Source organism: Camelus ferus, chromosome 14 (genome assembly GCF_009834535.1).
Source record: "Camelus ferus isolate YT-003-E chromosome 14, BCGSAC_Cfer_1.0, whole genome shotgun sequence".
Classification (NCBI taxonomy): Eukaryota; Metazoa; Chordata; class Mammalia; order Artiodactyla; family Camelidae; genus Camelus; species Camelus ferus.
The window spans coordinates 11,469,784-11,484,613 of record NC_045709.1 but is presented as its reverse complement, the minus strand read 5'-3'; the positions used below and the strand labels follow the sequence as shown (position 1 = coordinate 11,484,613).

The 14,830-nt window shown below is 39.3% G+C and overlaps 1 protein-coding gene across 3 annotated transcripts in view; it reads left to right on the top strand.

Moving 5' to 3' along the window:
* The window catches only part of NEK5 (NIMA related kinase 5), a 46,319-nt gene extending 31,552 nt beyond the window's left edge, over positions 1–14,767 (top strand). For 2 of the 3 annotated variants that reach the window (XM_032496224.1, XM_032496223.1), the window contains 5 exons: positions 1,062–1,188; positions 3,461–3,583; positions 4,878–5,027; positions 11,379–11,490; positions 13,710–14,767. In XM_032496224.1, coding sequence (XP_032352115.1) covers positions 1,062–1,188; positions 3,461–3,583; positions 4,878–5,027; positions 11,379–11,490; positions 13,710–13,980 — 783 coding nt within the window. In that variant the 3' untranslated portion in view covers positions 13,981–14,767. The remainder of the gene's footprint in view (positions 1–1,061; positions 1,189–3,460; positions 3,584–4,877; positions 5,028–11,378; positions 11,491–13,709) is intronic. The other variant, XM_032496225.1, reaches the window with a different exon arrangement.
* Positions 14,768–14,830: the final 63 nt, after the last annotated feature.

Sequence of the window (14,830 nt, the reverse complement as noted above, 5' to 3'; positions counted from 1 at the left end):
TTATTGGCTTAACACTTTTTTATGTTACCATTTCTTTCAGATGTGTGTGTGTGTGTGTGTGTGTGGGTGGGGGGTGAAGGATCAATTTTGTAAACAAATGTTTTAGAACAGTTTTAGGTTCATGACAAACTGAGCAACAGGTACAGAGATTTCCCATATAGCTCCTGCCGCTGCACCCACAGCCCCCTCTACCATCCACATCCCCCCCGAATGGAACATTTGTTACAATGATGAACCTACACAGACACATCATAATCACCCCAAGTCCATAGTTTACACTAGGGCTCACTCATTCTATGGGTTTTGACAAATGTGTAACGACAGGTAGCCAACATGATAACATTATACACAGTATTTTCACTGCCCTGAGAACCCTCTGTGCTCCACGTACGGTTCAGATTTTCACAGCACTCTGCTACATGAAGACTTCAGTCGAGTGGGGATAGTTAGTGCTCACATCTAACCACTAGGCCTCTATGTGTCCCAGAGCTGTGAGTGTCAGAGGGAGTAGCTCTGGGGACCTGTGTCTGGTTTGGGACCTGAGGACGGGTCCGGCCACAGTGCTTCTGTGAAGTCAGGCACTAGAATAAAAGAATGGAGTCCAAAAAGTTCTGTCCACCAGAGTGTTCATCCCTTGTTATTCTCTGCTTTGATCTGTTCAAAACAGAGTGATCACTTTAATATCAACTGTAGAACAGTAGGAGCAGTGTTAGGGACCCAACTGGGCACACTGTGTGCTTCAGGCAGGGTGTGGGCGAGCTAACTCTGAGAGTTCTATAGCTGGGCACCAACCATAGAAGTGATGACTGAAGGCAGAAAGTCTGCATCAAATGGGATCAGTGCTTGTGAATGCTGACCAGGAGAAGAAATGAACACATTCCTCTTTCTATCTTGTTCCAACATAGTTCCTGTTTTAAAGCCCTACTGATTTATGCAGTAAACATATATTGAATATTTATCACATATCTTGGTAAATGTTATTACTGGGAACACAAAATAATTTTAACCCCCCCCCCCCAAATATGGCTTGTATCTTATGAAACACCATGGAATTGCTTTAGGCAATGGATATACTAAATGAAACGTTGACCTTTGAGGACGGCATGAAGTTTAAGGAATATAAACGTGTAAAGGAGCATGAGGATTATACAGACAAAGCATTTGAAAAACTCTGTTGCCCAGAAGCAGGTATGTGTTTCTTGAAAGCTGCAGATGAGAAGGAACAGTTTTACTGGCAACTCTTCTTGAATTTTCTCCTCACTCGCATCCCTCGATTTGACTGTCACTTGTCCCTGCTCTCCCTGAGCTGGGCGGAGACCCGGCCTCTCTCCCTGGGCCACTCCTGCGGGGTCACATCCTGAGTCTCAGTGTCCTCTCTGCTCCACACTGTCTCCTTGGGCAGTTTCCCCCACTGCCTCAGCCTACACTCCTCCCCGGCCAGCAGCTCCACATCATCCATCTCTCTCATGATGTGGAAAGCTCCACGGACAGTCCCACTAGCATCTCAGACTCAGCACATGTGTGACGAGACCTCTGAGCCCTTTCTTCCCGGCCAGGCTTTGTCTTGGGGGATGTCCTCACCGGCTGGCTGCCCTGCTGCCACACCCAGGGTCATTTCTCCCCTGCAACGTCTCTGCGTCTGCTTCCTTCTCCTTCATCCCCTCTGCCCTGTCATCTCTCAGCCGTGTGGATGGGAGGCAACCCTTGGGCTTTGGAGACAGACAGGAGGTCGAACCCCAGCTGGTGCAGCCACTTTCTGACTGTGCAGCCTTTCACAAGTTACTTCAAATCTCTGAATCTCAGTTTCCTGTTAGGAATGAGGATAATAGTACTTGCCACTCAGGGTTATTGAGAGGACTAAAGTGAAAATTGATATACTAGGTGCTTAGTTTAATAAATTAGTTGAACAAATTTAGAAAAAAAGTGGTGAAGGGGCACTAACCCTTCCAACTATCAAACTATATTGTACAAATTATAGTTACTAAAACAGTGTGATACTAGCATCAGAATAAAAAAAATAAAAAAGAGGAAGTTTAGAAATAAACTTCAGTATGTATCATAATTTAGCATATGCTAAAAGGCATATCATATGTCAGTGGGAAAGAATTACTCAAATAAATGCTCTAAGGCTAATTAACAATTTGGAAAAAATAGTGAAATCAGACCCTATATGGTACAACAAACAAATCCCAAAATAAAATCAAAGTGTTTATATGTAAAAAATGAAATTATGTATTAGAAAATGAAGTAAAGAAAATATACGTATGTATTTTTTTGGATAGGGAAGAATTAGCTATTCAAAATATATAGGAAAAAAAATCACACAATAAATTAGTAATAGATTCAACTTTAACAATGAAAGGCTTTGGTAAAGCAAATAATACTAGCTTGTAGAATGTCACTTTTAACAGTTTATCTAGGGAAAATAATCATAAATGTCCAAAAAAGATTAGCTACAAATGAGTTCATTATAGTATTATAATAGTAAAAAAATCTCTAGCAATCTAAAAGTCCAGCAAAAAAGAATTAGTTAAATTCTACCATGAAACAGAATACCATGTTTGCTTTAAAATGGTGGTATAAAGTGATATTTAATAATCCAGATATGATGTAGCTAGTTGAGAAAATTATGAAGGAGCATGTTTTAAAACAAAGCAAAAACTATAAGAAGGAAAATTTGAAATTTTAATAGTCCCAGGACAGTGGGATCATGGATAATTTTTGTTTTCTTCTACTTACCTGATCTCCAAATTTCCTGTAATGAAACATAGCAATAAGGAAAATAATAACACAAGTCATTTTTAAAGTTAAGGTGGGGAACAGTTGCATTTCCGTGGACACTGACCAAATTTCTCATCAGTGCCTCAAGAAATTGTTCATTTGTGCCATTAATAGTTCTTGAGAATTAAATATATTGTCTAGTCAATCATGTTAATAAAAGTGAAACAATTTTAAATGTTTTTATAATTTCAGTCTTGTAAGTTATGACCTGTATCTTAGTCAGTTCAGGCTGTTCTAACAGAATATCGTGAACTGGGTGTCTTATAAATAACACATTTATTTCTCACAGTTCTGGAGGCTAGAAAGTCCAAGATCATGGTGTTGGCAGATTCAGTGTCTAGTGAGGGCCTGATTCCACCTTTTTGCTGCGTTCTCACTTAGCTCCCTGGTGTCTGTTTTGTAAGAGCGTTAATCTCATTCAGGAGACTCCAGCCTCATGGCCTAGTCACCTCCCCACAGTTGCCCCTCCTAATACCATCACGTTGGGCATTAGGTTAGGTTTCAGCGTAAGAATCTGAGGGGTACACATTCAGTCTGTAGCAATCTGTATTAGAATGAGGGTGGCGATTATTGTTTTGAATGTACCAGCCGATAGACTCCAGGTTTCCTAAGAACTATTTGGTGCAATTCGTCACACTTTGGCTGCTTTTAAATTAAGGTGTTCTTTTCTTACACCCAGAGCTGTTCATTCAGGACGCTGCAGCTGCAGAGAACAGGAGGCAATGGGACACTGGCGCTCCTCAGACTCTGCTACAAATGATGGCGGAGGCCGATGTCACCTCCCGCTCCACCGTGCCTGAGGGTGAAGCTGTCATCCGTGGCATAAATCGTCAGCAAAGAGGGAGGGTACAACTCAAGTGGTAGAGTGCATGCTTAGCGTGCACGAGGTCCTGGGTTCGCTCCCCAGTACCTCTAAAAATAAACAAACCTAATTACCTCCCCAACCCTGCCAAAATAAAAAAAACAAGTAATACAATAAAAGTAAATTAAAAAAAAAATCCTTAACCAGAGGAGGGCAAGGCTCCCAATGTTGCTATGTTCACCCCAAATGCTAGTGCTCACTCTGATGTAATAGCTCTCCCTTTTCAGTACAGTCCCTGTGGATTTGTATCAAATCCCTTTCAAAGATACTCTTTTGGGTTCTCCCCTACCTCTGCAGAGACTCAGCTACTGATTATTCTAGACGATTGCCCACTGTAGCTACGAGAATGTGAAGGAGGAAAGGTCCAGGATCCCACCTTCTTCCCAAGAAGGAGCAGTTGGCTTCGTTGGCCCTCCCCTATCAGTCTAATAACTCCCTTGCATTTTTTTGGAGGGTCATTTTTTCATTGGTAAAATCAAAATTGAAATATTAGCACGAGACTTAGAGAGTTAACCATGCCAAGATACATATAAAATTGTTTTGTAAGCCAGTGTGCTATTTCAGTGTTAGGTGTGTTTAGAATATGATGGTATTTCCAACCTGAATTCGTTTACATTTGAGCTGCTGGCCTAGTCTTTCCTTAGAAAAGAGTCCCAGCATCATCTGGGTGTTACCTTACAGGCGGCGGAGATTTCTATTGCTTATTTACCGTGTTCTGCTTAATGACATGGGGCTGGGGAAGAGCTGAAATTTATACTCATCTTACAAGTTGAAATATATAAGTATATCACTGAAATTAATAAATAAAAGTGTGTGAATGGACTTACACTGTTGCAAAATATGTCATCAAACGTATGAGAAGGGCTTGCAAATGTAACACAATTTAATCCGTCCTAAACCGATGAGACAATGAAGGGAAACCTAATTCAAAATAAGCAATAGAAATTCAACACAGCCAAATAGCCAGTTTACAAAGCTAACTCGTTAGCTATGTGACAATAAGTCACGTATACAATGAGCTTTTGTATATCTCAGTTTCCTTACTAACAAAATGAGAGCTGGGGTTAGGTGACCTCCAGGATTCTCACATCCTGTGATTTTATAAAAACTCAGATGAAGAAGCATTTTTACTTTTTTTTTTAACATTTTTTATTGATTTATAATCATTTTACAATGTTGTGTCAAATTCCAGTGTAGAGCACAATTTTTAGCATTTTTACTTTCGATAATCCAGTCTCCTCTTCAGATGGCCAGGTGATCGTGATTGAAGGCGTTCCAGAAAATAGGAAACAGTGGCGGCGCGAAGCACCAGGAACCTTAATGAGTGTTTTGGCAGCAGCACATCTAACAAGGAGCTCGTTTTCTGCCAGTGATGGAGAATTTGGTAAGTAGTTTATTTTTAAGGACAGAACCAGTCCCCCAAGGAATTTTGTCAGATATGTACATGCAGAAAGGAGCTAAAAATAGCCTGGAGAGGGCATTGGGAGGATGTCTGAACCTCTTCAGAAGCTGATTCGCTTTGTCCAAGTCTGTCCCAAATGCCACTAACGAAAGACTTGAACTTCTGAGAAAAGTTGGGTAGTTTTCTTTAATGTGATCGGTTGACAAGTGATGGAGAGTTAGGTAGGAAGGACTAGTGACTTTGTAGAGGATGAGCTAGGGCTTAGCATTGCCTGACAGAGGCCGTTGATTTCTGACATTTATGCAGCAGACACAAATTACTATCCTATGGGCAATAAACATACATCTTAATATAGTTTTCTTGGCTTTGGAATTTTTTTTTTTTGCCTCCAATTTTTAGCAAGATTATGCTTGTGTTAACTTTAAGGGAAACCAACTGTTGTTTTCTAATGTTTGAGGAAATCCATATCACAGTGGAGATTTGGGCCTCGATCAAGTCTGCAGGTGTGAGCTGTTAGGAGAAAAGCCACTGAGGGTGGCCAGGTGGCAAACAAGGAGCATCTGTGCAGGGCGAGGTTTGGCAGAGATGTGAGGCTGAGGCGGGCAGGGAGGCCTGGGTACAAACCTGAGAGTAATGGGTGCCGATACATGCTGACAAAGCGTGCACAACACTGAGAATAATGCAAGAGAGCTAACTGGCTGTTTCTGAAGAATGAGTCCACTGGTTTGTGGCGCCCAAGGAAAGGGGAATCTGTGAAAGTTGAGTCTTAAAGGATGCACAGCATTTTACTGAAGAAAGATCATTTCTGGTGGGGAGGACCTGTTGATCCACAAGCCTGTGCAGGAGACAGAAAGACGATATGACTAAAATCCAGGAGCAATAGAAGGGGCCGGAGTCTTCCGAATAGATGAAGTCCTTCGGTATTATTACTTATCTCAACTGAGACACTGTCCTTTAAAACTGAAGGCGGCTGGTGGAAAGGTGAAGAGAGAGAAATGCATCTACTACCTTCAGACCACAAACTGCAATGTGATTGCTTGTCTGCTGCCTTTCCTTCTGTCCTGGGATAAAAGTACGGTCTCTCAGGATGGGGCTGGAGGCCAGGGAGGAGGAAGCTTTGGGCTGGCTTGGCTTGGTGGAGAAGCCAAGGCCCGGGTCCCCACACCAGGTAGGAGAGGCTCATAGACAACTCTTCATTTGATCTTGCATGCTAAATGAATTCATGAACTTAACTGCATTTTCGCATGGATGGCTTTTCACTAGGCATATATGAGCAAGTTATTTAACGAGTGGGATTAGAAACAGGAACTTGCCTCCAAGGGTGGCATTCAAAGCAAAGTGCAGATAGTTTCTGTTGTAACCTGCTAAGGGTGCAGGCACCCCCTCCCACCCCGCTGTGCTTCGCTCTTTCAGCCTCTAACTCTGTCGCTGGCCTCCCCTCTCCTTTCCTATCCGTGTAGCAAGCTTGGCTTCCTGTCTCTGGTCATCTTTTCTTCCTTCAGCAATCCCTCTGCATCCTTGCCGATAATCCTAAAACAGACCAAGTTTTCTTCTCTGCTTCAAATCCTGCCAGAGACTTTCCCTTCCCCTCAGGAAAATGCAGACTCTAAGTCCCTAAAAGATTGGATGGCCCCTCTCAACACTAGAGTTGCCAGCAATTCTCCATCAGCAAATATTCCTCCCTCTGTTTAGAACGCACACCTCCCTCCTGTGAAGGAAAAGCCAGGCTGGTCTAACAAGATAACTCACAAGTCTAGGAATGTGAAGGAGAGGCTGGGCTGGGCTAACAAGATAACTCACAAATCTAAGTATCGGAATACTGATCTGAGTTCTGCTGGACTAACTTGTAAATCTGAGTTAATTAGTGTTGATTTGCTGTTCATGTTTTTTTGCTAGCCAGCTGGATTTTCAAAGATATATATCTGGCTTTGGAATGTTGGTTTGCTGCCTCCCTGCCTCCTCTTTTGTGATAATGATGCTGCTAAAGCTGTTCCATGCCTATTGGCCGAATACCCCAAGCTTGTACTTAACCCTATAAAACCTCATGCGCACGTCTTGGAGGTGCTCAGAGCTTCGGAGCAGAAGCCCCTCTGAGCCCGCCGGCATAATACATCTGAGTACTCCAACCCTCCGAGTGGTGCTTGTTTCTTGGCTGGACTGTCTTTTCCGTAACACTCCCTTTGCCGAAGTGATTTCTCCTGTACGATTCCACTCTGATGAAACCTTGCTGGGAGCCATTCCACCGATGTCGATGCCCCTTGACAAAGTCAGGGCAAAACGGCTGTGCAGATTGCAAAGCAGTCTCACTCTGGAAAATACCGACATTTCCTTCTGTTGTTTATAGTGCTTATAATTGGATTGGGCTACATTGGCTTCTTGAAAATTGTACAGGATGATTCCTAATCTGGGGAAATAATAGGGGCTATCATGATGACTGTGCAGGACAATTTAAACAATGGAAATTTCAATGAAAGTACTTGGAAACAAATCAAAAGATCAGGGGCCCCATGGTGTGTCATGCCTCAAGCCCTAAAGACAATGTATGCCGTCAGCTCTGTAAGAAACATAAGATAGATATCTCTAGGTTGGCTGTTCTCCTTGTAGGTGACAGAAACTATAATCAGCCCACTGTTTGAGTTCTAGGCGCCAGTTGGTTGGGACCCTCATGACCTTTTCTTCTCGTGCTTGTTTTTGTGAAATAGTTTTTGGTTAGGAGCTGTTCTTAGGGATAGAATTGAGAATGGGTTAAGGGGTAATGATTAACTAAGTATAAGGCTGAGAGGAAATTTAAAAAATCATAAGGGTGATGACGTTCAGCCAAGTCAAAAAAGGCCCATGACCACATCCTGGGTATGGAAAAAGGTTAACAATGTAAACAATAAAGATGTAAGAGTCAACCTGGCCACAATGTGAAATCACCTGTTTGATAAAATTGTATAAATGCCGCAAATAAAGAAAGCCTTGCAGAGTTGCCTGCATGGTGATTAAACCTTGACTGGCTCTCTCACTCCTTCGCCGACGCTGTCCATCCCCAGGTACTCCTGGACCTGCTGGAGCGGGACTCCGGCAAAACCTCCTGCTCGTTTCTGTCATGATGTTTTATCTGTAGTTACTCTTCTGTCCCTACAGTTCCCTCTACTGCTAGACAGGGCTTTGCAAAGGTGTCTGGAAAACAGGAGATTCTTAATAAGTTAATCATTTGAATGAATGACTGGAGGAGCCAGTAAACTTGGTTGACGTGCTTCCCTTTAATCCATAAAATTCTTTTTTTTTTTTTAACATTTTTTATTGACTTATAATCATTTTACAATGCTGTGTCAAATTCCAGTATAGAGCACAATTTTTCAGTTATACATGAACATATATATATTCATTGTCACATTTTTTTCGCTGTGAGCTACCGTAAGATCTTGTATATATTTCCCTGTGCTATACAGTATAATCTTGTTTATCTATTCTACATTTTGAAATCCCAGTCTGTCCCTTCCCACCCCCCGCCCCCTTGGCAACCACAAGTTTGTATTCTATGTCTATGAGTCTGTTTCTGTTTTGTATTTCTGGTTTTTTTTTTTTTTTTTTTTAGATTCCACATATGAGCGATCTCATATGGTATTGTTCTTTCTCTTTCTGGCTTACTTCACTTAGAATGACATTCTCTAGGAGCATCCATGTTGCTGCAAATGACGTTATGTTGTTGGTTTTTATGGCTGAATAGTATTCCATTATATAAATATACCACCTCTTCTTTATCCAGTCATCTGTTGATGGATATTTAGGCTGTTTCCATGTCTTGGCTATTGTAAATAGTGCTGCTATGAACATTGGGGTGCAGGTGTCATTTTGAAGTAGGGTTCCTTCTGGATATATGCCCAGGAGTGGGATTCCTGGGTCGTATCGTAAGTCTATTCCTAGTCTTTGGGGAATCTCCGTACTGTTTTCCATAGTGGCTGCACCAAACTGCATTCTCACCAGCTGTGTAGGAAGGTTCCCTTATAAAATTCTAATAAGCTTTCAGTAAATCCTCAAGTATGTTTACTGTCTCCCTGTCTTTTCTCTGTTCACTGCCTCTGACAGTTTCACATTCATTCAGTCTCATGCTCAAATTCATTCACACTCAAATATTTATTAAATGCATGAAATACATTGCATTATTATATTTATCATTGAAATTTGGGTCATAAAAAGATGCAGGAGCAATTTTATTTGAATTTTTAGTAATTGCTATAGAAAACCTGGATCTCAGACTACTGCCTGTGTACCAGTAACAGGGAGCCACTGTTTTAAATGCTTTAGAAAACACCTTGTCTTCCTTTAGGTTTGATTTCCCTGCTTAATATCCTATAAGACCCTCTAATTCTCTGATCATAAAAATAGAGTTTACTTTAATTTCCCATTTAATATCTTTCTTCCTCACTAGACTTACCATCTTCTGAAAGCTTTTTTTTTTTTTTTTTAAATAATAACTTCACTCATTTCTTTGTACTTTTTTTTGGTAGCCTTTAATTTTTTTTTCTGGCAGGGAGGAGGTAATTACATTTATTTATTTATTTTTGATGGAGGTACTGGGGATTGAACCCAGGATTTTGTGCATGCTAAGCACGTGCTCTACCACCGAGCTATACTCTACCCCTCTTCCGAGAGCTTTGTCTTGACCCTACCCCACTTGGCGTATCCATCCCTAGTGCCTGGTATAGTGAGAACTTAGTAGGTGGCTATGTCTTTGTGAATGAGAATATAGTCAGAGCACATTTTTACTATCACTTTACGTAAAGGCATGTGATTGCCAATATTTGTATTGCTATTCATTTGGAATAGGAAATTACAATGTTAAAATAATTCTTACAGCTGTATAGAGTCTTCATAAAGACCTTCTGCAAGTGTAAATTTTAATAGCTGATTACAGGTATAATAGACAATTTATAAAGGCATTAAGGATTCGTTGTCATTCATTTAAGCACAATTCATATATCAATAGTCTTTAGCTTAAATATTCAGCTCCTTGAAAATAAATTCCTTTGCTTCTAGCTCTAAACTATATTTAAAAATGAGGCTTTATCAATTACTTGTTTAATGTATCCTAATTTTAAAAGTTTAAAATAGCAAGACTTTATAAAATCTTTTAAAATGAATCTTACTAGTAAAAGCTACACTTTTTCAATGAAGACAAGTTTTTTTACATGTGCATAATTAATTCAGGTCAGTAATTTTGTTTATGGTTTAACCACTCCAAGGGAATCCTTGGTGGGAAGGTAACCTCTTTCTTGTGTACGTTTTCAGGCCACATAGTTGCCTTGGTAACATCATAGTGGCACATCCTGATAACAGCTGATTTCCATTTCTGTAGTTAGGCTTTCATTGTTTCTTCTATCCTGTTAAGCAAAAATAAGAGCCTCCTAAAGTTGTCTTCCTAAAACAGGAAAACAAAAACTATCAGATTCCCACACCAAGAGGAATACGCAGGCTGCTTTTAATTAGCCAGACTACCTCATAGACGACATGTATCAATCTACTTCATTTATTTTATGCACCTTAGATAGTAATATGGGCTATAATTTGATGTGAAATATGTTGATAAAAATAGGTAAATATTTAATTGCAACGTGGTGACATTTCTACGTTTAGGTGTATACATGAGTAGTCATGTTAACACAAAACACGTTACCAAAAAAAAACACCACACTTTAATTTCACCTTGGGAGGGAAATTCCTATTTCTAGTCCCACTTGTTAACAGAGGGTATAGGGATTTTTTTCCTGAAGACTAAAGTGAAGCCCTTTTTTGACACTTAGGCACCAGATGATTGTAGTGTCCGTGTGGGAAAAGTGTATTATGGTAGATTACAAAAATGAGCACAGTCCTTCACTCTCCCCATTATCCATGCCCTCTGCAGTATGACTTTGCAGCTCCTCCATCATTAAAGTTTTTTTCCCCCTCTTCGAGTCTTGACTGTTTATAAAAATAGTGAAAGTAAGTCCAATAATGTTGGCAAATCTTAAATTTTTACAAGGTTTTCTTAAATTTTTTAATAAAATTTAAGAAATATATATGCCTTTATAAAAAGCATCTACCCCCAAAGTGGGATTATTTTGTCTCTTCATCTCTGATCCTTATTTCTTTCACTTCTTTTTCTTGTCTTGTTTTGTTGTCTGCTACCTTCAGTACAATATGGAATAGTTGGTGTCAGCTTTCATCCCTGTCTTACTCCCTGTTTTAATGGAAATTATTCAAAGGTTTTGCTGTTGTGGTTGACGTTTAGTGCAGAATTTTTGATATATGCCCCTCATGAGGTGTATAGGCTGGGATGCTTTAATCTCTCTTCCTGTCATTTAACAGTGGGAACATTAAAACCACAGCGTCCTGAAGAAGATGAGGGGAAGGTGGCAGTGGCCTCTGACATTGAGGTAGATGAAGAACAACCAGAACCAAGATCTGATGATGATGATACGTAAGTAGGTCATACCCAGGTGCCTAAACGAAGCACTGGATATAGTAAAAATGGTAAAAAGTTACAATGCTGTTGTTGAGACATAGAAGATAGCCTCAAAGACCTAGCTAAGGAGACCAAATTTTCCTGTATACACAGATGTGTCTCTTAGCTCTCCATTCCTTTCCAGTGGTTTTGTTTTCGATCTCTGCAGTAATGATATTCTGTCTGAATTACTGTGGCTTTACCATACCTTTTGATATCTGGTAGGGCTAGTCCTCACACCTTCTAGTTTCCATATCATTTTCTTCAAAATAATCTTAGCAATTGCTGCTTTTCACTCAATATACACATTTTTGCATTCTTTTGTGAAGTGTCATGAAAAACTTCGTTGGGATTTTGATGAGAATGACATTACATTTGTTGATTAATTTATGGGAATGGACATCTTCATGATTATAAATGTCAACATCCATGAATATAGTATAGCTCTCCATGTATTCATGCCTTTTAAAATATTCTTCAGTATTTTTGTAGTTTTCTTCATGATATAGTTGTCACTTAATTTTTTTGTTGTTGCCATTATGAACTGCATTGTTTTTCTCTTGCTGTGTTTTCAACTTGGCTACTGCTAGTGTATAGAACACTATTGATGTTGTATCCTGTAACCTCACTGAACTCTCTTATTAGTTCTAAAATTTGAAGTCCTTTGAATTAAAAATTTTTTTATTATAATTGACTTTTTAAATAGGTAATATATTCACATGGTTCTAAATTCAAGTTACACTCTTCATAGTCTCCTGCTGTCTCTTTACCTCAGCCACACAATTCCCCTCCCCAGAGTCAACCAATCTAACCTGCTTCTTGTGCCTACTTCTAAGGAATTCCATTAAAATGTAAGCAAATATATCTATCCTGTGTATGTGAGTGTGTTGCTTTTTTTTTATAGGAAGTTTCATAGTGTGCATACTGTCCTGCAACTTTATTACTTAACAGTGTATCTTGAATACATATCATAATATACAAATAGTAGTATACATATAGTTTAAATTCCCAGAACAGCAAAGTTTGGGGTCAAAGAGTATCTACATTTGTAATTGGATACTGTCACGTTGTCCTTCACAGAGGTTACATCTGTGAACACTTCCACCGACAGGGTATGGAAGTGCCTGTTTCCTTGTACATTTCCTTGCTCAGTGTGCTACCGAACTGATGGATTTTTGCACAGTTGATAGGTTAAAAAATGACATTTCAGGTTAGTTTTAATTAGCAATTCTTTTGTGAGTGAGGTTGTCTTTCTATATGCTTTTAAGATCCGTCTTTATTTCCTCCTTTGGAAAAACAATTTTGTACGTAGCTAGCCATTTAAAAATTTAGGCTATTAATATTGTTTTGACTTGGGGAACTTTTTGTACTTTAGGGAAATTAGTCTTTTATCTGTAGTATGATTCAAGAATATTTTCTCCAGTTTTTTTGTTTGCTTTTTGATTTTATCTATATTGACTTGTGCCATGTGGAAATTTCTTATTTCTATCTGCCTTAGATTGATCAATTACTTCATAAAAATGATACTGAAATTTTTTAAAGTACTTTCATGATTTAATTTTCTATTTACTCATAACCACAAGGTGTGACTCCAACTTGTTTTTTCCCAAGTAACTCTTGACTTATTCCAACACCATTTATTGAAAATTTTATTTCTGTTACCTAAAAGCATCAGTGTTGCAGTCTTAGACACAATTTCAATTCCTGGTCCTACTAATTAGTAGCTGTGAGACCTTGGGCACTTTTTTTTAAACCTCTTTTAGCTCAGATTCTTTATCAATCAAGGATGGTAATGTCCACCTCAAGTGTTGTTATTATCTGACGAAATACAGTATGTGTAAAGTGCTCTAGGGGAGTGACTGGCAAATGGTAAGGACTCAATATATGGCAGACATCTTATTATTATTTTCTTTTTTTCTCTTTCTTCCTCTTCTTTTAAACATAATAGATGGGTATTAATAGATAAAATAAAGGTTATTGAACACAAGTCCAACTAAACAGAATACTGATTCTCTCAACATTGGTTGTTCATCATCCTTAGGAAAAACCAGACTGATACAATAATTTATTACCTGGAGGAAAATGCAACTTTCATATCGCTCAAGTGTGGGTAGGGCAGGAGAAGTGAAACTAACTTTCATATGTATTTGTCAGTATTTTGACATCACAAAGTTGATTTTTACTATTTATTTCAGAAATTTTGAAGAATCTGAAGATGAGTTGAGAAATGAAATAGTAGAATCCTTGGAAAAACTTGCTACTTCCAAAGAGGCAGAAAAAACAGAAGTGGCTTCTGGTTCCTCTAAGGATGCTGAGAACTTAGAGAAAAGAGAGAGGATAAGCATGCACAAGTATGCAGAATTAAACGAAGGTTTGGAGAATATTTCTACTCTACCTAATGACAAAATCTGTACTGCTGACGAAGACCAAGAAATGTCACCAACCAGTCAAAATACCCAAGTGTGACTATTGAACTTTTTAAAAGTAATGTTAGTATCTATTGACTTGGTGTCTCTGGGTGCAAGTTGTAAATATTCATTTATTGTAAGGGTTTTCCAGTAATCCCAAGGCTTTGTTAGTTTTTCTCTCAATTTAGACAATAGGACTGACTTTTGAGTGTAGACATTAATATTTTTACTTTAACATTTCTGTTAAGAAATCTTTCAGTGGGGAGGGTATAGCTCAGTGGTAGAGCGTGTGCTTAGCATGCGTGAGGTCCTGGGTTCAATCCCCCGTACTTACATTAAAATAAATAAGTAAATAAATAAACCTGGTTACCTCCCCCTAAAAACAAACAAACAAAAAGAAATCTTTTAGCTATGTGTGGTTGGCAGAGTAATGTGACTCCCTCCAACCCACACACACCCAAAGATATGAATATATTTTTACCAGGCAAAGAGGAATTAAGGTTGCAGGTGGACTTAAGGTTGCTAATCAGCTGACCTTAGAATAGGGAGGTTATCAGGTAGGCTCAACGTAAGCACAAGCATGAAGTGGGAGAGGGAGGCAGAAGAGAGAATCAGAGAGGTGGCAGCTGAGAGGGATTCAGCCTGATGCTGCTGGCTTTGAAGACAGAGGAAGGGGCCACAAGCCAAAGAATGCAGGCAGCCTCCAGAACCTGGGAAAGGCAAGCAAACGGATTCTCCCTTAAAGCTTGAAGAAGGAATGCAGCTCTGCCAATGCCTTGATTTTAGCCTCGTGAGATCCACTGTAGACTTCTGACCTACCAAACTGTAAGATAGTAAATTTGTGTTGTTTTGACTAAGTTTGTGGTGATTTGTTGTTAACCATAGAAAACTAATACAATGTAAAAATT